At 42.4% G+C, this 27984-nt stretch overlaps 1 protein-coding gene across 1 annotated transcript in view; it reads left to right on the top strand.

Moving 5' to 3' along the window:
- Positions 1-2784: 2784 nt before the first annotated feature.
- DEPDC1B (DEP domain containing 1B) overlaps positions 2785-27984 on the top strand; it is a 67626-nt gene continuing 42426 nt past the window's right edge. The window contains exons 1-2 of the mRNA XM_055144315.1: positions 2785-2860; positions 12058-12323. Of these exons, the coding sequence (XP_055000290.1) occupies positions 2813-2860; positions 12058-12323 (314 nt within the window). The 5' untranslated portion in view covers positions 2785-2812. The remainder of the gene's footprint in view (positions 2861-12057; positions 12324-27984) is intronic.

Raw genomic sequence — 27984 nt, 5'->3', positions numbered from 1 at the left:
GCTTATCCTAGCTGAAGCCTGGCTTCCTTAGAAGTGAAATGGAATTACTTATATTTATATGACCAAATAGTTTTGAAGATAAATGACATAATGTGAGCATGAGTTTAAAAGCTGTCTCAGTGATTTAGGAATTGGAATCTACTGGGAAACAAGAGGTCTTTGATCTCATGGAATTAATTAATATTTGAGACCTAAGCAATGGCTCATAACTGGGTTGGGGCCACTGCCCTTTTTACTCTGCTGAGGTAATATAGATAATTAACATATACATAAGTAAGAATTAACATAATTTGACATAAGGGCTAAATAAAAGGAAGTACTATGTTATAATCAATATTCATCTCAAAATTTAGATACCTAAGAATTATCATATCAGAAAGATGAAATGAGCTTTCTTTGCATGTGGCTGACCTGGTTCCATCCTAAGCACCATACATGGCCCTTCAGAGTATCTCTAGGAGTGATCCCTGATCACTGAATCAGGAGAAAGCCCTGAGTACTACAGGTTATGGCACCCCTTGCCCCCTAGCCAAAGAAATAAAATAGGCAAGCACTTGCATCTACTTATTAAAGAATAAGAATTTGAATTACAAAGTGATAAAGACAAAGTCAACTGAATACTGTTATTTTTTTGCCTTATAGTTGGCATTTTTCATTAAGGTCTAAATAAGTATATGATGCTGATATACTAAACCTCCATGGATTCAATGGTTACAGATACAGAATGTATTTCCAACATCCAAAATGAATTATCATTATCTACTTCTTTCAATTTTTGAATTTTTAAAAATTTGAGGCACTGTGATTTACAATCCTGTCAATAATAGGGTTTCATATATAATGATCCAACATCACACCCTCCACCAGTGGCCCCTTGCCATTGGTACATGCAATTTTGTTGAATTGGGGTCTTGAGCATAGAGCACAATGTGGTGGGACCCAACTGCTATCCATCCGCAAGAAGGAATGTTTGAAGTCTTGGGAAAATGCTCGGCAAGTAGGCACAGATGTCTTATATCATATTCTAGGGCCAACTGAGTCCGTGGCAGGCAGGTGGTGGCAGTTTCCAAGATCCACAAGGCTCTAAATTCCTTTTTCCTGTCTCTTGTGCCTCATTGGTAATCCTTGCCAAGGACAAACAGATTTCTATTCCTGGAAGTAAACAATCATAAGAGCTTGGAAGTCCAGAATCATAAGAGTTCTTGTGAAAACAGATGCATTGAAAACAAAAAAAAAAAATCGTGCTTCTTCTTCTTCTTTTTTTTTTTTTGCTTTTTGGGTCACACCCAGGGTTGCACAGGGGTCATTCCTGGCTCTGCACTCAGGAATTACCTCTGGCGGTGCTCAGGGGACCATATGGGATGCTGGGAATCGAACCCGAGTCGGCCACGTGCGAAGCAAGCGCCCTACCCGCTGTGCTATCGCTCCAGCCCTCAATCTTGCTTCTTCTGATTACAAAATAACTCTTATATACTGTCCTAGAAGTTCCTTTGGCTTTCTGAAATGCAGCTAACTAAATATACATCTACAGGGGCCTGAGAGACAGCTCACTGGGCTGGAGTGCATCCTTCGCATGCTGGAGCCCTAAGTTTGATCTCTTGCATCATATGATCTATCACTATAGTGAAGCTGAGAGTAAATCCTGAGTAAGGTCAGGTGTGTCCCTGCACCCCACCTTCGACCATGAAAACAAAACACACACACACACACACACACACACACACACACACAAACAACCCTAACTACCATTTAACCAAGCAAGAAACACACCAGCACCAAGGAATGGAGGGGAGGGGCTTGCTGAAGACTGGGGTAAGATGGAACTCTGATGCTTTGATGCTTTGCTCTCTCTTAGGATTTTTTTTTTTTTTTTTGCTTTTTGGGTCACACCTGTGCATCGCCAGGGGTTACTCCTGGCTCTGCACTCAGGAATTACCCCTGGCCGTGCTCAGGGGACCATATGGGATGCTGGGATTCGAACCCAGGTCGACCGCGTGCAAGGCAAACGCCCTACCCACTGTGCTATCGCTCCAGCCCCAACTCTTAGGATGTTTTGTCTTGGAGACTTTCTGTGCTGAGATTTGCACTTTGAACTAGAGTCAGAGGGCGAGTGGAGACCTCATCTGTCTCTTTAAATAGCTGGACAGTAATATTCTGAGCAGCACAATCAAGAGAAAGTCTACTTTACCAAAAAATAAACAAATAAAACGAACACAGGACGCGCAACCATACTTTCTTCCAGCATTTTGTTTTTCTTGCAGACTATGGACACTCCGCTGTAGAGTTTTTTTTTATTTTTAATCGTTTTAAATGTGATTAAAAGGAGAGGCCCCGTGTAGGGGCTATCCACTCGCTCCCGTCCGATCCCTCTTCTCCCTTATGGGAGAGGCTGCAGGCTCTCCATGCATTCAGAGGGGCAACGAGGCGTTTCTTTAAATCCAGCCGAGCAAGATTTTGGGCTCTTCTCTGGAACGCTCTTTTCAGCACCAGTTTTGCAGGGAGACTAGGTGCGTAAGGGGTCGGTGGGCCACCGGTTCGACTCGGCGAGGCTGCATCACGCTGCGTTCCAGGGCCGGGTGGGGGAATCCCGCAAGCCAGTGCACAGGATCCCCAAATCCCGCGCCACCGCTCCTGTGGTGCAGGCGGCGGGCGAGTATCCCTACGGCGGCCCCGCCCCTCAGTTCCCGTCACGTGCCTCCGCGCCGTCCAATCAGCGTCCGCAGCGCTCGGGCTCGCGATTCAAACTGCGACGCCGCAGGCGGAGTGGGCTGGGCGCTGGCGCGGCCACCGCCGCCGCTGCTGCGTGCTGGCCATGGAGCACCGCATCGTGGGACCCGGGCCGTACCGGGCCACCAGGCTGGTGAGTGAGCTGGTCCTGCCCACGGGGTACGGTCAGCAGCCCTCGCTTCCCCGGCAGGGCGGGGGTGGTGGTGGCCGGGCTTCGGCTTCCGAGGCGGGACGGGCTGGAGTTGGGGGACCGTGGAAGATGCTCGAAGAAAGACGCAGAGGGTCGGGAGCTCGGCCCGTCTGTCTGGGGGCGCTGCGTCGCGCCGGCGACCTGGGAGCAGGGACGCCGCAGTAAAAGGGCTTTGTGTTCTGGAAGTCGGTGCCTGCAGCCAGCGGGAGGAAGGACCCCGGCGGCGGGAACCTGGTGGTGGGGGGGACCCGCCCCTGGGCTGCGGGCTGGGTGTGTCGCCGCTCCGGGTGCCTGCGGTGACATCTGCGCTTCCTCCTAACGGTGCCCAGAGCAGGGGCGGGTCGCCCAGGCTCCCGCTCCGAGTGGCAGGTGATGCAGGCGCGGCGAAGGCGCGGCTCTGCCTTCCTCCTCGGTTCCCAGGTTCTACGGCATTTTCCAGGGTGAGCATTATTGAGAAATAAAGATGCCCAAAATAGGAAATAGAAAAGTTCGTTAGAAAGTAGAAGAGAAAGAAATTCCCCGACCTGGGAGGAACTTAGTATAGGACTAAGTTAAACATGATTCATGGTGTGTGTGTGTGTATGTGTGATGTTTTAAAAGGAAAACTGGGTCTTGTGTTACTTAGCAAGTGATGAGAATGTTTACAGAAAGTGCACGGATTATGCCAGGTGTGCCAGGTGGACTGAGTAGCATCAGCCCTTTTGGATCATCTGTCTCGCCATTGGCCTTGGGTATGAGCCGTTGTCTTTTAGTCTCTGTGAACCTAAGGTCTGGGGCAGAATCTGTGCTCTTGGGGAGCTCAGAAAGAGCCCAGGAATTCGCAGGAGTGTTAAAAATGTAGAATGTGGGCAGTCACAAATGGAACTGCTTGCAGTAAAGTTTGCTCAAGGGCAGACTTCCTCTTTCCCCAACATTTGTGTTCCAGCGGGTGCTGGACACGCGGAGGGTTGTCCAGCTGCAGAGAGGGAGCTGGCGCTCTTGCTGCTGCCTCTTCTTCTGGGAGGCCAGGCTAGGGGCTAGTTGGTGGTCGGGGCACGTGCCATTTCTCTAGGGCTTGCACGGGGAGATTTTAGTGATGTTTGTTACTCAGGATCGTTATCGCGAAGGAAGAGGTGACCGCCTGGCTGTGCCCATTGCAGTTATAGATGACCTTGATGAAGGTGGGAACCTTGAGAGCAAGGGATGCTGCTTCTTGGTCTCTTGCCACTTGAGGCCACGCTTAAGAATGAGTTTCATTGTTCTCTGCACCCTGGTGCATAGCCAGCAAAAGCCTCCTTGGTCTTGACTCATGTGGGAAGGTAGAGAATATTAACAGGGGCACATCTGTCTTGACTCACATGGGAAGGTGGAGAATATAAACAGGGGTTCCTTTGCTCTCTTGACCCACTCTGGAGTGAGGCCAGAGCTAAGAGGATCTGCTTCCATAGGGTGAAATCTTGGTTGGGTGGAGAGTTCTTTTTTTTTTTTTTTTAATTGGGTGGGGCAGGGTCTCAGAAACTACTTTGAATACATTCAAGATTATGGAGTCTCTTGACAGGAGTGGATATGACCTTTGCTGGTGAAGTTTCACAAGTGATTTCAGGGGATCTGGGAAAGCAGAGACATTGCTGCACGTGATTGTATTTGCTCATGGTTCTGAGGGTTCAGTCTGGACTGGGCTTCTGTCGATGACTCTTCAGTTAGGGTCTCTCTGTTGCACCCGAGTTTGCCCAAATTCAATGAGAGACACGAAAACCGCAGAGGAGGGATGGATAAGAAGGTTTTTTTCCACCCTCCCTATTCACTGCTTGAGGTTGAGGCCTCGGACCCTTGACAAATGACTCAAAGACTCCAATCACATTTATAACCTCTAACTACATTCCGGTGTGTCAATTAAGAGCACTCAAGATTAATTGCAATCTGCAGTAAGACAAAGCATTGCCTACATCCTAATGAGATGGTAGGGTAACAAGATACAGTTACAGTCATGATCAAAAGGGAAAAAATGATTTCTTTAACACTGCTCAGGGTCAGGGCACACATTCCCCATAACTTGTCAGGGAGTCAATCCAGATGGTCCTGGCAAAGTCCAGGGACTAGCAATGAGTTACAGAGTCAGCACGAGAGTTTACAAAGTTAGCACAGATGAGTGTCCATAAATATCAGGGGCAACTTTTAATTCTTATATGGCTGAAGTTTTCTTAACTGATTCAATATTATTGCAATGTCTAACAGCTTGGGGTCTAACAACTCAAGTGCTACTGGCCTTGGAAGATGTAAGTAAGTCCAGCAGATAGGAAACCCTCTTTTTTTCTTTTTTTTGGTGGTGGGTGGATGCACCCTGAGGTGCTCAGGGCTTACTCCTGGCTCTGTGCTCAGAAATCACTCTTGGTGGGCTCTGGGGACCATATGTGATGCAGGGATCAAACCCATGTAGGCTACATGCAATGGTATAGCCCTCCCCACTATACCAATTGCTCCAGCCATACTATGCCTCTCTTCTTGATGGACAGAGGAATATCAAAGAGATTCCTGAGCAGAAGAAGAGGAGTGATCATGCTCATATTTGTGAACTGTCTACTATAGAGACCCAAATGATAGACTGGTATTTTGGGGGGGGGTTGGGGGATGATCAGGGCCTTGACCTGGTCCTTTGCTAAGGGACTCCTGGCTCTTGGCTCAGTGCTCGAGGACTGTATGTGAAGGTGTGGATTGAACTGGGGACAACCAGATGAAAGGCAAATGCCATAATCCCTGTACTATCTCTCCAGCCCCAGAATATTGACTTTTAAGAAATCAGCAAGTAGAATTTTTATTATCCTTGGGCTAGCCTCAAAGAGGTATAGTGTACTTAAACAGTTTTAATTGTTGTCATTGTGTTACAGTGCCACATAGGATAGATTCAGTAGGATAGAAAGGGTTCAGAAGCAGAGTCAAGAAAGATAACTTAATATTTTAAGTGGAGGGTGGCATGATTGACTCTTCACCCAGAAGACACAAATATTAGAGAATTCTCTCTATAAAACATTACACCTAGTCCAGTGACAGATGAGTGGATAATGGAGCTGTGGTACGTGCAGACCGTGGGAAAATATGCAGCCACGAAGAGTGAGGAGATTATGCAGTTTGCTGCAGTTTGAATGGAACTAAATCTTATGTTAAATGAATTAATTCAAGAGGTCAAAGACAAACACTGGATGTTCCCACTAATGTGGTATATAGTATAACGTGTCTAGGGAACGATTAACAAAGATGGGCAAAACACTGGCTTTAAATTATAGAAACAAAAATACTAAAAAGAAGAGAAATGGGGGTGGGGGGAGAAGAATATGCAAGAAGTTACCCTGAGAGTAACACAGGGGCAAAGTTCAGTGGCCTTGGGCCCCTCTGATGTAGAGGTGAAATAGTCTGTGTATCTAAACCACTAAACCGAACACAATTGTAAACATGGAACCCAAAATACAAGAATTAAACTTAAAAATGTAACTGTCAAGGAGTCAGGGTGCAGTGGGATGGGTGGAAAGCTGGGGTCAGTGGTGGAGGCTGGGGACATGTGTGATTGGATTGGCGGACGGGTATAAGCCTGAGAACCTATTGTAAGCTCCTATGCAAATCAGGGTGTCTAAATCAACTAAGACAAGCAAACAAGCAGTAGTTGCACCTAAAAATTGAAGTATTTAAAGAAATCCCTCTAAAATATTAAAAGAAAAAGTTCAATAATTTTAAAATACCAGACAATGGGGATTTTTAGAAATGGCATGTGTTTATTGTTGTTGGGTCCTCTTTGAGCAGTCCTGGGGGGGCGTGTGGTGTCCCCAGGATGGGACCCAAACAAAGCATATGTTTTCCCACTTGAACAACATCCCTGACCTGTGAAACTTTGTTTTTTCTCCCTCCCATTTTTTAGAAATACGTTTGACATATATCCTTATACTCATCTCAGGTACATAACCCCCTTATTTGCCATATTCATATGTTATAAAATGTGTACCGCTGTGATTTTAGTTAACATTCTTTACCTGTGGGCTGGACTGGAGCAATAGCACAGTGGGTAGGGCGTTTGTCTTGCAAGCGGCCAACCTGGGTTTGACTCCTCCATCCCTCTTGGAGAGCCTGGCAAGCTACCTGTGGTGTATTCGATATGCCAAAAACAGGAGCAACAAGTCTCACAGTGGAGACGTTACTGGTGCCTGCTTGAGCAAATCGATGAGCAACAGGAGGACAGTGCTACAGGGCTTGCTGTAGGCCAGATAGATGGTACAGGGAGGTACAGGGATTTAGAACAGCTGACTGGGGTTCCTCGGCACCATATATGGTCCCCCTCGAGTACAGCCAGAAGTGATCCCAGAGCACAGAGCCAGGATTAAGCCCTGAGCACAGCTGGGTGTGGTCCTCACACAAGACAAAATAAAACCCCAGCAACAACAACAACCAAACAATTTTACTTCAGCAAAAGGTTTCTTTTGCTACTTGAAATTCCAGATGGCCCTCAGTGGTCTCTGCCTCTTGTATTCACACTCTAACACAGTAATGAAGAAATGTCTTAATTAAGAGAATAAACCCTGCAGTTTCCAAGAAAAAAAAGAGCATTGACTTCTTTAAGCAATATTAGCAGCAACAAAGAGACCAGGTAGATGAATTGATAAGGCTCAGAGCAAACATTTCTAATATATTTTAAAAGAGGATTAATCTTTCATATTTATTAATTTAGCAATATCCATTTTATTCGGGTACTATATGTTGCATACTATCCTCAACTGTGGGGATATGAGCTAACAAAAATAATGAGATTAGCTTTTCTAATTTGTCCTTAGCTTAAATTCTGGATTTAAACAATTCTTAAAATTAAGGGGAGAGAAACTGTGGAGGAAAACAGTCCTACAGAGATACAGCAAGCTCAGAGGAAGAAATGAAAATGAGTAAAGATAAAGATAGGAAAATGCAGAACAAAGCGAGGAGCTATCAGTACTTGTATATAAATTGGCAGGAATGAGAATGATAACATCTAGAGATAGCCAAAGTATAGAGTCAGTGGCCTCATATCTGGCTGACAAATTGTTACAGTAACATGAGTTGTAATAGCTGATTTGAATATGCCGTTACTATTTAGAAATCTTGCCTGTCAATAATAGGAAAAAATACAAGCATTGCAACTTTAGACTGTACAAACAAGGATTTATTTGTAAAACAACAAACTCGATGTAGCTCTGTACCCATTGGTTAGAAACTGGTTGAATAAGTAAATCAGGGAACATTAGAGAGAATGGGCTAGATGGACAAGTATTGATCGAGGAAGCTATGATAGGTGTTAGAGCTACGTGTAAAATAATTTATGCTGTATATTTGATCTTATCTCTTGAAAAAGGAGATAAACTGTGACACAGCAAACAGGAGAAGGTCTGTAGGTTAGTCTGGCAGTTGTAGGATTGAAGGGACACAGCTGACTCTTTTGTATATATTTCTGCATGTAAGCTCTTATAGTGGTTATTATTCTATAATTCAAATTGCAAGTAAAGGAACTGCTGGACACTCTGAGCCAATTCATAGACATATTTCTCATACTTCAAAATATTGGGTCCTAGAGAACCACCTCTTCATTATGGTTATAGAGTACATAAAGTACTATGCATTAAGCAAGTTTAATTGATTCTGATTATGATAATTTAGTCCATATAAAGTAAGTGAAAAGAAAATCATTTTTATAGTCCTCGTTTCTCTGATTTGCTTGTTTTCTTGGAATCCTGATTTTGTCCCTGAGTTCCTTTTCAGCTCTAGAATAAATTAAAAGCCACAATTTGTTTCTAAATTTTATATATTATTCTTATATTTGATAGATATTTTTATTTTTACCCCAGTGGTGCTCACGGGCTCCCTCAGGCTCCATGTTTGGGAATCACTCCTTAAGTGCTCAAAGGATCCTGAGGTGCTAGGGATTGAAAACCTGGGCCTCTCCATTTAAAGCTCCGACTGACCTCCAGAAATACCATGTCCATTATAAGGGATCTATTTAATCAAAATCTCATATGCCTTTCCAATAGCCTGGTGAAGTAGGTGGGCAGATGGTAAAGTTAAGTGAAAGTTCATGCAGTAGTAAGTTGTTTCTGCTACTTAATTTTTTTTTTTTTTTTTGCTTTTTGGGTCACACCCGGTAATGCACAGGGGTCACTCCTGGCTCTGCACTCAGGAATTACCCCTGGCGGTGCTCAGGGGACCATATGGGATGCTGGGAATCGAACCCAGGTCGACCATGTGCAAGGCAAACGCCCTACCCGCTATGCTATAGCTCCAGCCCCCTACTTAATTTTTTTGTTCTCTTGTTTCTGGTTTTCGGCCATACTCGGTACTCCTCAGAGCTAACTCCTTGCTCTGTGCTTAGGATCATTCCTGGTGGCTCGGAGACTGGGTTGCTGGGAACTGAACCTATATTGGCAGCAAGTGTGGCAAACGTGTTACCGGCTGTACTATCGCTCCAACCTCTGTTTATTTAATTCTAATCAATTAACCTGCTTTTCCTCTATCCACATTGAGTTTCCATTTCATCTTCTCACTTGGGTCTTTAGCTTTCCCCCCTTCACTGTTTGACATTCAATTTACCAGTAGCACTATAACACTATTGTAGCATTGTTGTCCTGTTGTTTATCGATTTGCTTGAGTGGGCACCAGTAATGTCTCCATTGTGACACTTGTTACTGTTTTTGGCATATCGAATACGTCACAGGGAGCTTGCCAGGCTCTGCTGTGAGGGCGGGATACTCTCAGTAGCTTGCCGAGCTCTCCAAGAGTGACGGAGAATGACCCAGTCGGCCGCGTGCTATTGCTGCCCTACCTGCTGTGCTATTGCTCCAGCCTGGCAGACAGTTCATGCTTAGCTTCAAGTTGGTAAGAGAATGTTGTCGGCTGATATTCCACCCCCCAAACTTTGATTTATTGAATATGGGATACCAGGGATTGAGCTGAGGTTGGCCGTGTGCAAGACTGTACTGTCTCTCAGGCCCCCATGGGCTGCTTTTATGGAGGATTTTAATTTATTAGCACACATGTGTGTGTATATGTGTATATATATTTTGTTTTTAGTTTGTTAAACATAATCCTAAAAAGTACACAAATCATAAATATACAACTCACTAAGTTATCAGAATACCCCATGTAACCAGTACCCAAATCAAGAAGTTACTAGATTTCAGAATTTCAAGAATCCGGGATTTTACCTCCTTGAGTCCTTCTCAGCCGTTACCTTCAAACAGATTAACAGCTTATTATGATTGTTAAAGTTTTTGGGGGGTTGGTGGTGGCTACACCCAGCAATGCTCAGGAATTACTCCTGGTTCTGCACTGCTCAGGAGACCATATGGGACTTTGGGGATTGAACCTGGTTGGCCACATTTGCAAAGCAAGCATCCCACCCATTGTACTATCCCCGTGTTAAAGCTTTAAGCAATAATTTTAAATCACTCTTGATTTCAAATAGTGAAATAGTTTTGTTTGCTTTTTAAAACTTTAAGTGGCACCAGAATATTTTTCATGTTAGCCTTTTTATATCAGGGTTACATTTTATCTATGATAGTGTTTATAGGCAGAGTTTATTTTCATTGTCATACAGCATCCCATTACATGAATAAATCACAGTTTATCTCTTAACATCAATGGGCATTTAATTATTATTTTGTCTATTATAACTAGTACTTCTCCAAACAGAATTTTTAAAATAAAAGTTTGTGACATGATGTATTAAGAAAAGAATAAACAGCTGAAAACATGGCTTTGAATTTTTAGGCCTTTTCAGAGGGCTCATCAAGAGCCAGGGATTTAAAAAGATGTTCTAGAAAGGGCTCCAGAAAGAACATCATAGACATGTAATCTAGGCCTGGCTCTAGGTTTTGTTTTTTGTTTTTTTTTTTTTCAGTACGAAAACACTTTGTAGAGTTTAGATCTGTTTTGGTATCAGACATTGTATATTGTGTGGTTTTTTTCTTTCTATACGGTGTGCTTTATATAACAAAGAGTAGTTATATGCAGAATGAGGTAAATCATATTAAACTAGGGTCTGCAAGAAGTGAATAATGTATAGTAAGAATAAGCTTAATAAGCTTATTCTTAATGTGCACTTTGACTTATGATTTCTTTTTTTTTTTTTTTTGCTTTTTTGGGTCACACCTGGCGATGCACAGGGGTCACTCCTGGCTCGTGCACTCAGGAATCACCCCTGGCGGTGCTCAGGGGACCATATGGGATGCTGGGAATCGAACCCGGGTCGGTCATGTGCAAGGTAAACGCCCTACCCGCTGTGCTATCGCTCCAGCCCCGACTTATGATTTCTTAACGTAAAAGTTCTGCAAGTTTATTATGATAGAACAACTTGAGGACAACATTGTCAGCATTTATTGAATGGATAAATTATTTATTGTTACTATTCTTCATCACTGTCTTTGAGCCAGTGCTTTCTCTGGGATGATTCCTCAGGGATGATTCCCAGCAGTGATTGGGGGACCATTGGGGTGCTGGGGATTGAGCCTGCAAGGACTTTACTTGCTATACTGTCTAGCCCCTATAAATACATTTAAAAATGTTTATTTTTTTCTTTAGGATGTGAAGGTTGTACATAATATACAAGCCTCCATATGTTATGGCATTCATTTAGATAAAAATAAGGGCTGGAAAAATGACTCAGCAGGCTGAGCACATGCTTTGCATGCAGGAGTCATGGGTTTGATTCCTGTTCCTGCATGGTCCCCTGAGTGTGCCAGAAGTCACCCTGAGCACTGAACTGGGAGTAGTCCCTAGGTACCTTTGGTGTGGCCCCAAATTAAAACAGTAAATAGAAAAGTTACTTTCTTTGTTTTGTTGGGATCTGGACTGCACAGCAGGTAGGGCGTTTGCCTTGTATACGGCCGACTTGGGTTTGATTCCTTCGTCCCTTTCGGAGAGCCTGGCAAGCTACTGAGAGTATCTTGCCTGCTTGGCAGAGCCTGGCAAGCTACCCCTGGCATATTTGATATGCCAAAAACAGTAACAAGTCTCACAGTGGAGATATTACTGGTGCCCACTCGAGCAAATCTATGAACAATGAAAAACGGGATGACAGTGCTAAATGTTGGGATTAGTAATTTTTTTTTTAAGTCAGTCAACTGATTAGTAAGTATATTTCTCTCTTTTCCCTCTAGTGGAATGAAACAGTCGAGCTTTTTCGCACTAGGATGCCATTACGGAAACATCGCTGCCGTTTCAAAAGTTATGATCATTGCTTCACAGCATCTGAGGCTGTGGACTGGCTGCATGAGCTGCTGCGGTGCAGTCAAAACTTTGGCCCTGAGGTGACCCGCAAACAAACAGTTCAGCTGCTGAAAAAATTCCTGAAGAATCATGTTATTGAAGACATCAAGGGAAAGTGGGGCCAGGAAGATTTTGAAGACAACCGTCACTTGTACAGGTAATGTCAACAGGTGGGCCCTGAAAGGGAGGAGTGGGGGCGGGCATTGGTGAATTTTCTCTTTTGGTGCTGGAGATTGGACTCAGGGCCTCAGTAAGTACCTCTGAGTCCAGCCCTCTGCCACTGAGCTCCGACCTTGGTCATTGTTGAAAGTTCCTGATGCAAAAGACTTTACTAGTCCGGTAAAGGGAAACTTCTGCTTGTCCTCTGTTGAGTCCAGGGCTAAATGTATGTCATAATAAAATGTACCGTGGTGTTTCTTGGCACCACAGAGCACCCTTGAGCAGTCCTTTTTTTGGTGACTTTTCAGTAGGGAATCTTTTCAAGCCTTTAAAAATACTTTTAGAGACTATCTTTTTGTTTTGGTTTTAGGCCACTCCTGGCAGTGCTTAGGGGCTACTCTGGGCTCAGTACTTGGGGGGTCACTCCCAGCGGTGTTTGGGGGACCATGTGATGGTGTGGATGGATAGATACTGGGTCCCTGTATGCAAAGTGTGTGTAGTAAAGCACATCCAGACATATTTCCAGCCCCGCGCCTAGAGACTAAGCAAGGGTGAAATAGTGAAATAGCAGTTCTGCCTTGGGCCTTGCTGAGTAATGGCAAGATGTGTATTCAGGCGGTCAATCAGTGTGTCTGTTAATTAAGCAGAAATCAGAGGCCAAATGAAGAATTGTGATATAATTTTTCAATTCTAGCAATGCACACCAGTTTTTCCTCAAACATGTGGCTCATGTTTTGGTGCTCTTTTATGATTTGTCTCTTAGAGTCCAAAGAATCTTAGAGAAAACTGTTATGTCTTTTTTTTTTTTTAATTTATTTATTTTTAGTTGGTGAATCACAGTGCCCCTCCTTCCCACAACAAGAGGGAATAGGAATAAATAACTACAAAGTTCCAACTCTACACTTCTGTTTTCTCTTTGTTTTATTACATACTAAGTTGTTTTATTCCTGGAGTTGAAGGGTAGGGATTTAGGGAATGGGAGAAGAGGAATAAAGTCACACTAGTTCAGAAAGAAGGAATTGTTAAGTTATTTAAAGAAGGTCAACAAAAGTGCAAATAATCTGAGAAGGAAAAAAAATAAAAAAAAGGATTGGAGGGCCAGAAAGATGGTATGGGGAGGGGCAGGGTGGTGGTGGTGTTGGGTAGTGGTAAAGGGTTTGCTTTGTATGTGACCAATTTGATTTCCAGTACCACAAATGGTCCCAGGAGTGCCAGGAGTGATCTTTGAGCTGAACCAGGAGTAAGTCCTGAGCTCTGCCAGTGTGTTCCCTGCCTTGCTCGCCCCCACAATAGGAAATGGAAAGGTTGCACCATTTATTTCTTTAGCTCCTACAAGAACATTAAGAATGCTCTTCTGACACATTTAATGAGGGCAGTTTTGGAATAACTGGATACTCGCCATTGAGCAAAACAAATCTGATTCTTCCTTGGCTTCTTGAACTAGGTGCTGAGAAAGAAGAGCAGGGTGAGGGTTGGGTGAAGACTAGGTAATACTGCACGTTTACAGTCTTTCCTCATGGACTTTCATCCGCAATGTCCAGTTTCTGCAAGTTATCATCTGAGCAGTTGTTTCTATTTGGCAGTTATTTCTGGCTTTGCTGGTCCAGCTTTTAAATAGGGTCTTGGGTGATCTTTGTCTGTTCACAGAACAGAGCATTTATTAGCATCCAGTGGTGGAAACTCTAGCCCTGGTCTCACATGCCGTGCTTCATTGTGGACCTTTAAGTGTCTGTTTCTCTTGGGAAACTAATTACTTATATCTCATTAGGATTTTGCTAGAACATTAAAAAAAATCTTTGCATGAGCAACTTTCAATGTGTTCTGTTATGGACCTTAAATTGGGGACCTCCTACTGAGCTCCCTGAGGCTCTGAGGGTCCTCAGGAGAGTGAAATAGGAGCTTGTGTCAGAGCATGTTCACCTTTAATATAAAAACTTTATATTAATATACCCCATTCAAAAGTAGAATGTGTAGGCAAATGAAATTTATTCATTAAACCGTAATTCTTTCTCCCTGCCCCAACCTTCAACATTTTGTGTAGAATATCATACAAGAAGCAGTTATTTTCTTTTGTCATTTACTACCTGAAAAATGCATGGCTTCCTGTTTTTCCTAAGTGGAAGTTCTGCAAATTAACCATGCATGTTTGCCAAGTTCTCAGGTTGATCTAAGTTGAAATCAATTTAGACACAGGAATTATTTGCTCAGGAGCATACACCTTGACTGGAGAGTGAGCTCATGAGTGTGGGGGCAGCTGTTGCTGCCACTCTGCCACTTGTGGGTTGATGATCTGGAACCTCAAGACTCCCTCAAGGGAGGGTGGGGACTTGGAGGCACTCCCCTTCCTGCTGTTAGCAACTGGTTCTTCCCTTAGTTGAATAGCATGGTTGCCTGATTATAGAGAAAGCAGATCAATAGTTAGGAGCAGTTGGATAAATGGAGAGTCCCTAAGATGGAGAATTATGGAACATACTTCTAAATATGAAACTTTGTGGAAGAGAGGCTCTTTTACCAAGTAGACTGGAATGAACAGCCAAGAATTCTTGCTTATTATATTGTTGTCAGACAAACAAAACCAGGGGCCAGAGCAAATGGAAGTGAAGGGCCAGAAAGATAGTTCAGCCTGCAGCATGGATAAGGCATTTGCCTTGCACCCTGCTGACCTGAGTTTGATTCCAGCACCCCATAAGTTCTTCAGAGCCTGCCCGGAGTAAACCCTGAGCACTACTGGCTGTGACTCAAAAACAAAAATAACAAACAAATAACAACAACACCAAAACCAAATCAAAACCAAAAGCCAAAACATTATCCCAGCACTCTGGTTGTGAGCATTGTGTGGCAACACTGCATATATAAAACAATATTTCATATTGCAGTAGTCTAGAAAGAAAACGAAAGAATTCTTGCTGAGAAGAAAAACTGAACCTTCTAGAGTATACCTCTGATGTGTCAGACTTGACATCTGTCTTTGTTTCCTATAGGTATAATGGGATACATTAATATAACCGGCATAATAATCCCAGTAAATAATACAACTGGGATAATAGTCTCAGCTTTAAATATTAGGAAATTAACAAGAATTAAGTTACTAATTTGATCAAAGTAATTCAGCTGAGGTGGAGGAACAAGGATCTTCATAGCCTCTATCTCCAGAGCCTGTATTCTTGTGATATGCCTGACTGCCTCCATTTCCACACTGTGAGGTTGACTTAGCTTATAGAGTAAGCTAAATAGTGAGTGAACGAGTAAACACACAGAATAATAAACAAGAAACATTGGTGTACTCACATACTTATAAGCCCCGTAAGAAAATTTATGTAATATATATTCAACGATCAGTTATCTTTAAAAAGTTATCCATGGTGGTATGGTTAACATAATTGGCTTATATATAAAAATATTAGGGCATAGGTGTTTTCATGGGTCTCTGAGGTAGAGAAAACTACATGAAATATAAAGACATTGCTTCAAAGATCCTTTTGAGGAAAACATAGGCACAACACTGTGATATTGAAGCTAGAGGCATCATCAAGGATTCAGTGCCATTGGCCAAACAAATGGAAGCAAAGATAAACAAATGAGACTACCTCAAACTGAGAAGCTTCTGTACTGCAAAAAAAGTGATGAGCAGAATAAAAAAATACCCCACAGACTGGGAGAAAATATTTGCCCACCACTTATCTGGTAAAGGGCTAATGTCTAAGAGAGATAAAACATTGGTATAACTTAACAAGAAAAAAAAATTAAAAATCACATCCCAAAATGGGGGATGACAGAACAGAAATTTCTTCACAGACATTCAGATGGGCAAAATTTATATGAAAAATTATTCTTCATTTATCATCAGGGAAATGCAAATTGAAACAATGAGATAATCATCTTACATAGGTGAGATTGTCAAACCTCACAATACAAAAACAACTAATGTTGATGTGGATGTAGGGGAAAAGAAACCCTCATTCACTGCTGTTAGGAATATCTACTGGTCCAACCTTTTGGGAAAACAATATGGATACTTCCCCACCAAAACTAGAAAATGTACTTTCATATGACACAGCAATTATACTTCTTAGCATCTTCCCCCAGGGCCCAAAAACTATTCAGAAAAGACATTTTCATATGTATGTTCATTGCAGCACTATTCATAATAGCCACAATCTGGAAACAACCCCAAGTCCAAGAACAGATGACCGAATAAACAAACTATAGTACAAACACAATGGAATATTACTCAGCTATAAGAAAAGATGAGGTCATGCAATTTACTACTATGTGCATAGTTTTGGAGGCTGTCATGCTGAGTAAAGTTAGAGGGAGAAGGGCAGGGCACACACAAATGATCTCTCATGTGGGGTATAACAAATGTCCAGAGATAAAGGAGACTTTGAACTGGTCTTTAATAGGAAGCTTACCACAGGGGGAGGAAAGGGAGGAATAGGACTGGGAGGAGACACAGGGTGGAGGGCAATGGACACTCTTGGGAAAGGCATGATATTGGAACATGTTGTGCGTGAATATTTTCGCAGTATTGTAAACCACGGTGACCCAAATTAAATAAAATAAAGACATTGTATTATAGAATATTTTCAGTAGTGTTGATTTGCAAGACTATTTTTTCAGAGTAAAATTTCATGCCTTTTCAAATGTATGTTGACCATTCCATGACCAGCCATCAAAGTCCCAGTCTGTCTCTACCACAGTCTGTTGTATCCCTGGAGCCCTTCAGCCCCCTCTTCACTTCTCTCCTGTTCGAAGTCACAATCCAAGGAGTTGTTTTCATTTGGCTATATTGGTTGTTTGCCTTTTCTTGAATTTTTTTATGTCCTACATATAAGTTAAATAATCTAACCAATACTTATCTTCCTCCATCTGATTTCCAGTTCTATTTATGTTGTTGTCACTTGTCATCCTATTGCTGATTGATTTGCTTGAGCAGGCACCAGTAACATCTACATTCATCCTTGTCGAGTGCTAGTGTAGCCCAATGGCATCTGCTGGCTCCAGGAACACAAAGAGCCTCAAACTGTTCGTTTAGGGTCTTGACGACGAAGTCTGACCATCTTGTCGGTGGGCGACCAGGCGTTCTTTTGACGTCCCATGGAATCCAGTTGGTAACAGCTCTAGTCCAGCTCTAGTCTTCAAATCACATTGTGTCTGGCCCATCTGATTTTCAATGTGGCAAATGAGACAGCATCCCTGATTCTCAATTGTCGACGGGGGTCAAACTCCAGATTCCTTCTCTCACTTGAGTGAAATGTGATATTCCAAGCATAGCTCTTTTGATTCCTCTTTGGGAGACCCTAATAGCGTTCTCATCCTGTTTTCATCAGGTCCAAGTCTCTGAGGTGTATGTTAGTGCAGGAAGAATGATGGAGTCGAAAAGATGTGCCCATAGCCTGAGGTTCTTCGATCTCTTAACTACTTCTTCAACCCTTTTGAAGGTGTTCCACGCCGCTCTCTTCCTCCTGCACAGTTCAGGTGCCAGGTCATTGGTCATGTTGAGTTCTCGACCTAGGTATACATAACTGCTGCATTCAGAGATGTTCGTTCCATTGAAAGCAAATGGAACATCAAGAACTAGTCCGTTTCTCATGAACATTGTTTTTGTGAGACTCAGCTGCAGTCCAACCTTTCCACACTCTCGGTTGAAGTCAGCCAGCATTTGTGCTGCTTGGCTAATATTTGGTGTTGTTAGAACGATGTCATCAGCGAAGCAGAGGTGGTGTAGTTGCCGATTATCTATTTTCACTCCCATTTGTTCCCATTCCAGTCATTGCATGATGTTCTCGAGGGTGGCACTGAAGAGTTTTGGTGAAATGGTATTGCCCTGCCAAACCCCTCTCTTTATGTCGATGATCACTTCCTTGTAGAATGGTGAGGTCCTGGTGGTAAATCCATAATACATCTCACGGAGATCCTGATTTTGAATGCCCTGATGTACTGAGTATGTACTGAGTTTGAATGCCCTGTTTGGTTAGGGCTTCTAAGACCGCTTCAGTCTCAACAGAATCAAAGGCCTTCTTTAAATCGATGAACATTAGACAGAGCAGCATCTTCAACTCTTGTGAAATCTCAATGAGGTTGGCCACCACGTGGATATGGTTGATTGTGCTGAATCCTTTTCGGAACCCGGCTTGCTTGCATGGTTGTCCTTCATCTACTGTTCTACCAATCCTATTCAGGATGACTTGAGTGAATAACTTGTAGATGATGGACAACAGGCAGATTGGGCGATAGTTGCCAATGTCGTGGATGTCTCCCTTCTTGTATAACAGAACAGTCCTGCTGGCTTTCCATTGGGACAGAACCTTGCATTCAGACAGGTAGTGTGTGAAGAGCTGAGCCAGTGTATTGATGAGTACTGGTGGCAGGTTCTTTAGGTGTTCGGGTCTGACCTTATCTGGACCGGGTGCTGTATGCTTCTATACCGATGAAATGGCGTGTAGGATTTCAGAAGGGAGAATGCTGGGAAGGACTTATCTGTCCTGCGGAATTTGGTATGTGGGTATCCAGATCTGAGTAGAAGTCATAGATAACCTTTTCTGTTGCCCTTCTGGAAGATGTGATAGATCCACCAGGATGTCAGAGGGCAGTCATCTTGGTCTTATAGTTGGCAAAGGACAGGCGGACGTTGCGAATACTTTTCCTGGCTTCTGCCGTATCGGTCAACACTACTGGTCTTCTCTCTTTGAGGTCTTCCTTTATTGCTTCTCTGCACAGCTTTGCAAGCTTGGACGTTAGCTTGTGATTGTCTGAGGCTCGAGCCAAACCATGTTGATGAATGAACTCAAGAGTTTCTGAAGACAGGCATCTTTTTGTGGCTTTCAGCATTCCTCGCACAATCATGGAGGTGCTGAACCGGTTGATCATATTCCTTGTTGATGTTATCAATGATGGCATCTTCCCATATTGCTGCAGTAGTACCAAAGAGCTCCCAGTTGGTTATTCTGGGAGTTCTCTTCTTAAACTTTGCAGCCCTTTCTCCCCACTCCACGAAGTAGAATTTCATATGAAGGAGATGGTGGTCTGATCCTGTTTGGAATTTTTTTTTTTTTGCTTTTTGGGTCACACCCAGTAGTGCACAGAGGTTACTCCTGGCTCTACACTAAGGAATTACTCCTGACCGTGCTGGGAATCGAACCTGGGTCGGCTGCATGCAAGGCAAACGCCCTACCTGCTCTGCTATTGCTCCAGCCTCCTCCCCCCGGTTTGGAATTTAAGGACAACAGTGACATCGGTCAGACAAAACCGTTGATTGAATATGATGTGGTAAATTCTGTTGTGGAACTGTCCACTGGGAGACTCCCATGTCCAATGTTTCGATTCAGTCTTCTAGAACTGCAAGTTACCATGGACGGTCTTGGTCGATATGATGAACTCAGTCTCTCAAACTGTTCGTTCCATTGTAGGCCGTGGGTCCCAATGTTGGAATTCTTCAGGCGACCTTCTTGGTCCTATCTTGGCATTAAAATCACTGACAGTGACCTTGTAGAAGGTGTGGTCTTTTTTATAGAACATCTCCAGCTCCATGTAGAACTTCTCAATTTCTTCATCATAGTTGGATGTTGTTGCATAGACGACGAAGATAGAAACTGCTGGCAATGAGCCACTCTATTCAAATGTAAGCATCTGATTTGGGTTGTTAGGCATTCGAATGAATCAATGCTCATGGTCAAGTTTGTGTTGATGAGAACACTAACACCATCAATGCCTCTACTGTTGCATGTTCTGAGGAACAGTTCTTCTCCGGTGTCAAAAATGGCGTGATGTGATCTTTGCCTTTTGTCTTGGTCAATCCAGTGATGTTGTACCTGATCTGTGCTTGTACCCATCCTCAATGGATGCTTTCGATGCCAGTGTACGTGCATTAAAAGTGCAGACAATCAGTTTAGTCCTTCTTCGTTTTGGCAACCTGCTTTGGTCCTGAGAGTTTAGCAGCCTCTCCTTGTTCATCCTTTTCAGTGCTGCTGTATTGGGTGCTCTTCCAGGGCCAGGGGAATGAGGCCCATTTTTGTTACTGTTTTTGGCATATCGAATATGCCACGAGTAGCTTGCACAGTGACAAACACGACAAACACACACTTTGTGCATGGACGTGCTGCTCACGTACAGAAAGTACTGGCCAGATCAACACAGTCGATGCAAAAAGTCCAACCCTGCACCTGCCTGCGTCTCTGGGCAGCACCTGTTGGTTTGCTCTTTGCTGGTTGGCACCATTGCCACCCCCTTGCCACGATGAGGTGGTGAACCATTGAGGGGGATTTATGTTGTTACAAATGGCAATATTTTTTAAGTTCAGTTATCTTTATTTTATTTTTTTTTCACAGTTAGAGTTGTTCCAATACCCATCCCTTCACCAGTGTACATTTCCCACTACTACCAATGTCCCCAGTTTCCTCCCCGCCCTGCCTCCCCACCTCTGCCCCCTCCATCCAGGCACTTCTCTCTCTCTCTCTCTCTCTCTCTCTCTCTCTCTCTCTCTCTCTCTCTCTCTCTCCCCTCCCTCTCCCTCTCTCTCCCTCTCTCTTTCTCCCCCTCTCCCCCCCACCCCACCTTTTGGGCATTATGGTTTGCAACACAGGTACTGGAAGGTTATCATGTAGAATTTGGCAAGTGGCAAATTTAAAGAACATCACCAGTGTTCCCTGTTTTCCTCCTGCCTCCCCTCCCACCCCATGCCTCTATGGCAGGCACTTTCTGTTTCTCTCTCCCCCCCTCCCTCCCTCTCTCTCTCTCTCTCTCACACACACACACACACACATGCACACACACAGAGGCATTATGGTTTCCAGTACAGATACTGAAGGATTATCATATATCCATTTACCTATTTTCAACCCTCAGTTCTCGCTCAGAGTGATCATTTTCAACTATAATTGTCATCTCTATCCTAACCAGTCCCCCCTCAACCCGCCCCATACCACACACACATTTGTGGTAGATTGTGGTGGCAAAAGTTTTAATATGTCATATTTTTATACACTTTTTTTCAGGCATTTGAATGATTTTCCTATCTTGGCTATGTTAGATTGAGCTGCATTAAATACAGGAGGTCATATATATATATATATATATTTTCACATCAGTATTTGTGTCCTTTCATACCGAGGATAGGAATTGCTGGATTATATGGTAGATCAAGTTTTGATATTTTGAAAAACCTACATATTGGTTTCTGTGGACGCTGAACCAATTTATATTCTGACCAGCAGAATAATAGGGTTCATTTTTTTTTCCACATCTTTTTCTAGCATTTGTTGTTTCTGGTCTGATCTGAGGCATTCTCACTGGTGTGCAGTGATGCCTTATTGTAGTTCTGATTTACATTTCCCAGATAATAAATGATAATGATCATTTCCTCATGTGTCTGTTTGCCCTCTTTGGTGAAGCATCTGTTCAGCTGTTCATCCTAGTTTTCAATGGGTTGGTTTGTTTTCTTATTCTTTAGTTTTGCTTTCTTATATATTGAATATTTAACCATGCTCCTGGTGTGTAAATGTGTGCTTCTGTTCAGTTGGATGTCCTTTTGTTTTAATTATTGTTTTTTTTTCCTGTGCAAATACTTTTTAGTTTGATATAAATCCATTTGTATATTTTTGCTTTCGTTTCTCTTACTGTTGGAGTGGAATCTCTGAACACATTCCTGAACCTAATAGCATGGAATATTTAGTCTTTGTTGACTTTAATGTATTTTACGGGTTTAAGTGTAGCATGTAAAAAAAAATCTCAGAATCAAAACTAAAAGTTGTTATGTATATTAGTGATTTTCAGCCTTCTTACACCTGTGGACTGGTGATTGGAAACAACTGTAGATAGTGTCAGCTTTATTGGCTAATGTTACTGTTTTCTCAGTCTGTTAAAATATTCTTTGAATCAAACTAAGCTGCATTATGACATTACATATTACATATAAAGTAATTTTATTATAACATTATGTAAGTTTCAGTTTACTTTCTACCAGTTCTTAATTTCAAAAAAGGAGAAGGATCCTTCTTTTCCCCTAAAAGGTTGGGAAAATTGGAGACAATGATGGAGGAAAGGTGTAATGGTGGTGGGATTGGAATGTTGATAGCCTGTCACACATCATCATGAACAACTTAGTAAATCATAGTGTTTATATAAAATGTAAGGGGAAAATTTACATATATAGACCTTATCAACTCCATGTAAACTCCAAAAGATATTAGTGCAGAAATTGCTTTAAGAGTTATTAATGACAGATGAGGCATGATTACTACCATAAGATTCAAGTATAAAATAAAATTTAGTGTAATGTGCTTTAAAAAAATAAAGAAAAGAAAAGGAATAATACTAACTGGTTTTACTACTTGCTAAATAAAGTCCCCATGAGGGAGATTGGAGGGATAGACACTTAGATCAATGAATTATTGAAGTCAAGATGTTCAAATATGACCAATTAAAACTTTGACAGTGTGTAAAAGCAATTTACAGAAAAATAATTGTCTTCCAGAAAATGCACTGAAACAACTGGGTGTCAAACTATAGGTTAAAAAAAAGTGAAAAAAAAAGCCCACTAAATTTAATTAAAAAGGAATCATAGATTTAAGTATAAAACTACTTATAAAACTGAGTTTTAAAAAAGTGCAGAAATCTTTATGCCCTGAATAGAAAGAATTCTTTGACATACCAAAACATGATTCGTGAAAGAAAAATCATGATATATTTGACCTAATAAAAATGAAAAACTTGTGCTCTGTGAAAGACACTGAGAGGATGAGAGCACAATCTACAGATGGGGAGCAAATATTTGCAAGTCACATGTGTAACGATGGACTATTATTCAGCATAGGGAAATGACTCTGTCGGAGAAAGACAAGCGCAAACACTGTGTGACTTCACTCATATATGATTTATAAGCAAAGTAAAAGGAAAATCAAAGGTAGATAAATAAAAAGCAAGTCCTTAAAAAGATGTCTATTGTCCTTTGCTTCAGGGAAATACAAACCGGCGCTATGATGAGATGCCCCTTCTTAGGTGTTAGAATGTTTAAAATAAAAATATTGACAATATCAAGAGCTAGATGTAGAGCAGTTGTGTATTTCATCTTTTGCTGGTGGAGAGCTTATTGTTAGTCACTTTGGAAAATTCTTCAGCACTTTGGTTTATTTTTGGCAGTTCCTTCAAAGTTAATCATAAACTTTGGATACGGCTCAGCATTCCTGCTCTTGGGTATTACCCTAGAGACACAAAACTTTAGGTTCACACAAAACCTGTACATGAATATTTATAGTAGCTCTGTCAATAGTGGAAAGCAGCCACTGGCCAGTGACTTAAAAACAACCCCCTAGTTCTTGAGTGGTAAATGGATAAATATTGTACGCATATATTCCCAGGGCTTAAACATTAGCTATGTTACTAATAATTAAGAAAAAAAGCCCTAAAAACAACAAAAAGAAAAATGAAAGACTGGAGTGGGTAGGGTGTTTGCCTTGCACATGGCCCATCCGGGTTCGATTCCTCCGCCCCTCTTGGAGAGCCTGGCAAGCTACCGAGAGTATCCTGCCTGCATGGCAGAGCCTGGCAAGCTCCCCGTGGCGTATTCAATATGCTAAAAACAGTAATAACAAGTCTCACGATGGAGACATTACTGGTGCCTGCTCGAGCAAATCGATGAACAACAGGAGGACAGTGCTACAGTAATAAACCTGTTCTGTTTCCTAATTGTGGTGATTTTACAAATGTATTTATGTGTTCAAACTGATAAAACTGTACTTAAAAAAGAAACAGGAAAACAAAATCCAGTTTAGTTCAAGCATTTGTTTGACTTGGTTTGTTTCCCCCTGCTGGGTGCTGACTCCTGGCTCTGCTGGGGCACTGGGATTCAGCTCGGCCCTCTGCAGGCAGAGTGGAGCACCAGCCACTGAGCTTGCTCTCAGGCCTTTAAGGACTTTTTTTTTTTTTAAACTGTTGGAGATTTGAAAAGGCTCTATTTGTACCTCTAGCAAAGGAAATCTGAATTTAGACGATTTAAGGAATATGACTACCCCTCTCGGAGAGCCCGGCAAGCTACTGAGAGTATAGAGCCCTCACGGCAGAGCCTGGCAAGCTACCTATGTGTATTGGATATGCCAAAAACAGTTAACAATAAGTCTCACAACGAGAGACGTTACTGGTGCCCGCTCGAACAAATCGATGAGCAACGGGATCATTATCCACTTATCCACTAAGGTATATGACTATTAAGTTGTTTTTTTGAGGATTCAGGATAAATTTTGTTTAAAAATTTTTATTTGTGAAGTACAGTTACATACTTACAAACTTTCGTGTTTGCATTTCAGTCATACAGTGATCGTTTACCCATCCCTCCACCAGTGCCCATTCTCCTCCACCAATGATCCCAGTATCCCTCTCACCACCCCCCCCAACCCCCACCACCTCACCCAGCCTCTGCAGCAGGGCATTCCCTTTTGTTCTTTCTCCTTTTGGCTGTTGTAGTTTGCAATAGAGGTATTGAGTTTTTTATTTCTGCCCTGTTGGGCTTTTGAAGGGGATTGCTTTAGGAAATTCTTTAACTTAATGGACAATAGGCTCCCTCTAGTGGAAATCTTATGTTTTTACAGTAGAGCACAATGTTGTGGGGTTTGTTTTGTTTTTATCAATTTCCTGAAGTCCTGTTTTTAATTTCTCTTTTCATTTGGGAGCCCCACCTGGCAGTGCTGCTGGCCCTCTTGCATCTCAGAGTGCTCAAACTTCACCGGGGTAGGCCAAACCTTCCTGCCTTCTATAATTCTAAACTTCCATGATTCCAGATATTGAGTACTTAGAATCATTAAAAGTCAAAAGAAAATATCACATGGGCTTATCCTTCTTGACTTGGCAGTATCTTTTGTGAGATCAACTATACTATAAAAAACTATAGAAAAAAAAAAGGTAGCAGAGAGCTAAGGCAGTACTAACTATTTTACCAAAATGGGAGGCCAGAGAGGGCGTCCCTGCATTAGGCACATTCCTTGCATTGCAGCTGACTGCCTCGGTCCCTGGCAACTCCTGAGTACTGATGTGCTCTTGTTTTGTACCGTCCTCCCACCACCTCCCTTCCTTTTCCCTGTTGCCCTCCCTCTGTTGTGAGAAGCCAGGCCCTCTCAATGCCTGCTTAGCTGTGCTTCTCACATTTAAAGTTGTGCCCACAGAAGGGCTGACACATTTGGTTCTTGCCGGGCCTCACACTTCTTTGAGTTGTTGTGCTTGCCTGGGATCACACTTTTTCATCTGGATCACACTTGTCCTGATTGTGGTGCTCACTGGGGGTCACTGTGGTGTTCACACATCTCTTTTATCTTAGTTGTGTTGCTTATGGGGCGGGGGGTGTCACATTTTCTAGTGGCTGTGCTTAAATCTGACTGAGGTGTGGCCAGATATCTTCGTGTCCCTGGGATTGGAGTGATTTTGGAACTGGAGTAGCCAGACTTGGGTTTGGTGCATATGGCACTGCTTGTACCCTTACGCTCGCAAGGCAGGGGCTTTGGCCACAGACCATCTCCTGTGCTCACTAATATCCTTTTCTAGGACATTTTGGTGACTTATTTTTTTTCTAATTTATTCTTTTATTGATTCACCATGTGGAAAGTTACAAAGCTTTCAGGTTTAAGTCTCAGTTATACAATGCTCGAACACCCAGTGCACATATTCCACCACCAAGAATCACAGTATACCTCCCCCCACCCCCCACCTCCCCAGCCCCCCACCCTGCCTGTGTAACTGATAAATTTTATTTTTCTTTCAATTTACTTTGAAATTCAATATTTCAACAAAAAAACCTCACTATTATTATTTGGAGTTTCTCCGCCCCCAAAGTCAGACCTGCTGCAAAGGAAGCATTTGATATTTTGTTTTCCATTGCTGAGAATGAAGAGATAAGAGGTCACGCGGCCACATTAGCAGCCGCACGGTTTGGATTTCTTTTTCTTCTTTTTTTTTTTTTCAGCTTTTTGAGTCACACCCAGCAGTGCACAGGGGTTACTCCTGGCTCTGCTCTCAGGAATTACTCCTGGTGGTGCTGAGGGGACCATATGGGATGCTGGGAATCAAACCTGGGTCAGCTGCGTGCAAGGCAAATGCCTTACCCACTGTGCTATCGCTCCAGCCCCAGGATTTCTGTATTTTAGTAACTAAGTTGGTGACTTAATTTTAAGACCCGTGGTTTACCTTTTTAGTCTGTTCCTTGTTTTGTGGTAGTAATTCCTGTGTTTAATATTCTTTCAGATTTCTCTCTCCTATTCCTTTATTTTTATTTTTTATTTTTTTAACTGAATCACCATGAGAAAAGTTACAAAGTTTCAGGTCTAAGTGTCAGTCATACAATGATCAAACACCCATCCCTTCACCAGTGCATATGTTCCACCACCAAGAACTCCAGTATACCCCCCATCCTGCCCCCACCCTGCATGTGTGGATGATGATTTTCACTTTACTTTCTCTTTACTTAGATTACATTCAGTATTTCGACAGAAAACTCACTATTATTATTTGGAATTTTCCCCCAACAGTCAGAACTGCCAAAAAGGCATTATTTAATCATTTGTTTTCCATTGCTGAGAATGAAGAGCAAATGAGGTCACACAGCCGAGAGAGCTGCTGTGTGGTTTTGGATTTCAGGTATTTTAGTAAGTAAGTCCTAAGAAATTTCTGCCAGAAGTCACATCACTACAAGCTTGTACCTCTGTCTAATGGGCTCCAAAAGACTGAGGGACAAAAACCTTTCCCTTCCTGGGGCAGCACGGGGCTGTAGCTTAGTTCACAGTCTAGAGGCATTTCTGCAAGAAGCTGCTGGGTTCTGAAATTAGTTAGTGGGCCTCTGGGATCATGGTCATTCAGGAGCGGAGGAGCCGTTCATGTGGGGCTGCTCGGGGTCTTGTCTGGGCAGACTATTTTTATTTGTTTTATGATATGGGCTTCATCAACTTTTTCTTGATATTCTTGTTTCTTTAATTATTACTCAGATTTCTTTCCTATGCCTTCATGAAGCGTAATTTTTAGCATTAATAGGGAATGTAGTTTGGCAGTACAGCACATGGTTTGCTTGTATGAGGCTCAGGATTTGAACCCTGACTTCCCTTCCCCACAGAAACAAACAAACAAACAAACAAACAAAAAGAAACAAACAAACAACCTCCCTCTCTCAGAGAATGGAGCAAGGGAATCCAGAAAAATCATAGGAGCATGGCTCTCTGAGTATTCCCATTCTAGACAGAAGAGAAAGTTCTTTTGACCAGAAGACATAGATTCAACAGTTATTCTCAAAAACTGTTGGCCTTGAAACAAATTAAAATGGATCAATCACTTAGGCATCAATCAGCTATTTCTTTTAATCCTAAACATCAAGTTTCTGAAGGTGTGTAAGAACTTGCCCTGAGATGCAGGGTATTAGACTTGATTAATCAGTCTTTGAAAATGGGTTGCACCACTCTCTAAATCTGAGGAACTGATAAACTTGCAAAGTGAGAGACCGGATGAATATCTTACATCATAAATAGCAACATTTATTTTAAACAGTTTAATGCAACTGGTGCCCAATTAGCATTTTATCAATTGCTTAATAGTTAAGGTAGGGGGCTGTGGGGGGAGGGTTTGGATACCTCAATGGTAAGAGCTGCAAGCCTGACTTGTTTCGGGGCCACAGTTCAAATCCTGGTACCATA

This window comes from Sorex araneus, chromosome 1 (genome assembly GCF_027595985.1).
Source record: "Sorex araneus isolate mSorAra2 chromosome 1, mSorAra2.pri, whole genome shotgun sequence".
In the NCBI taxonomy this organism is placed as follows: Eukaryota; Metazoa; Chordata; class Mammalia; order Eulipotyphla; family Soricidae; genus Sorex; species Sorex araneus.
Note: the sequence above shows the minus strand (reverse complement) of the source record. Positions and strands in the feature narration are given on the sequence as shown.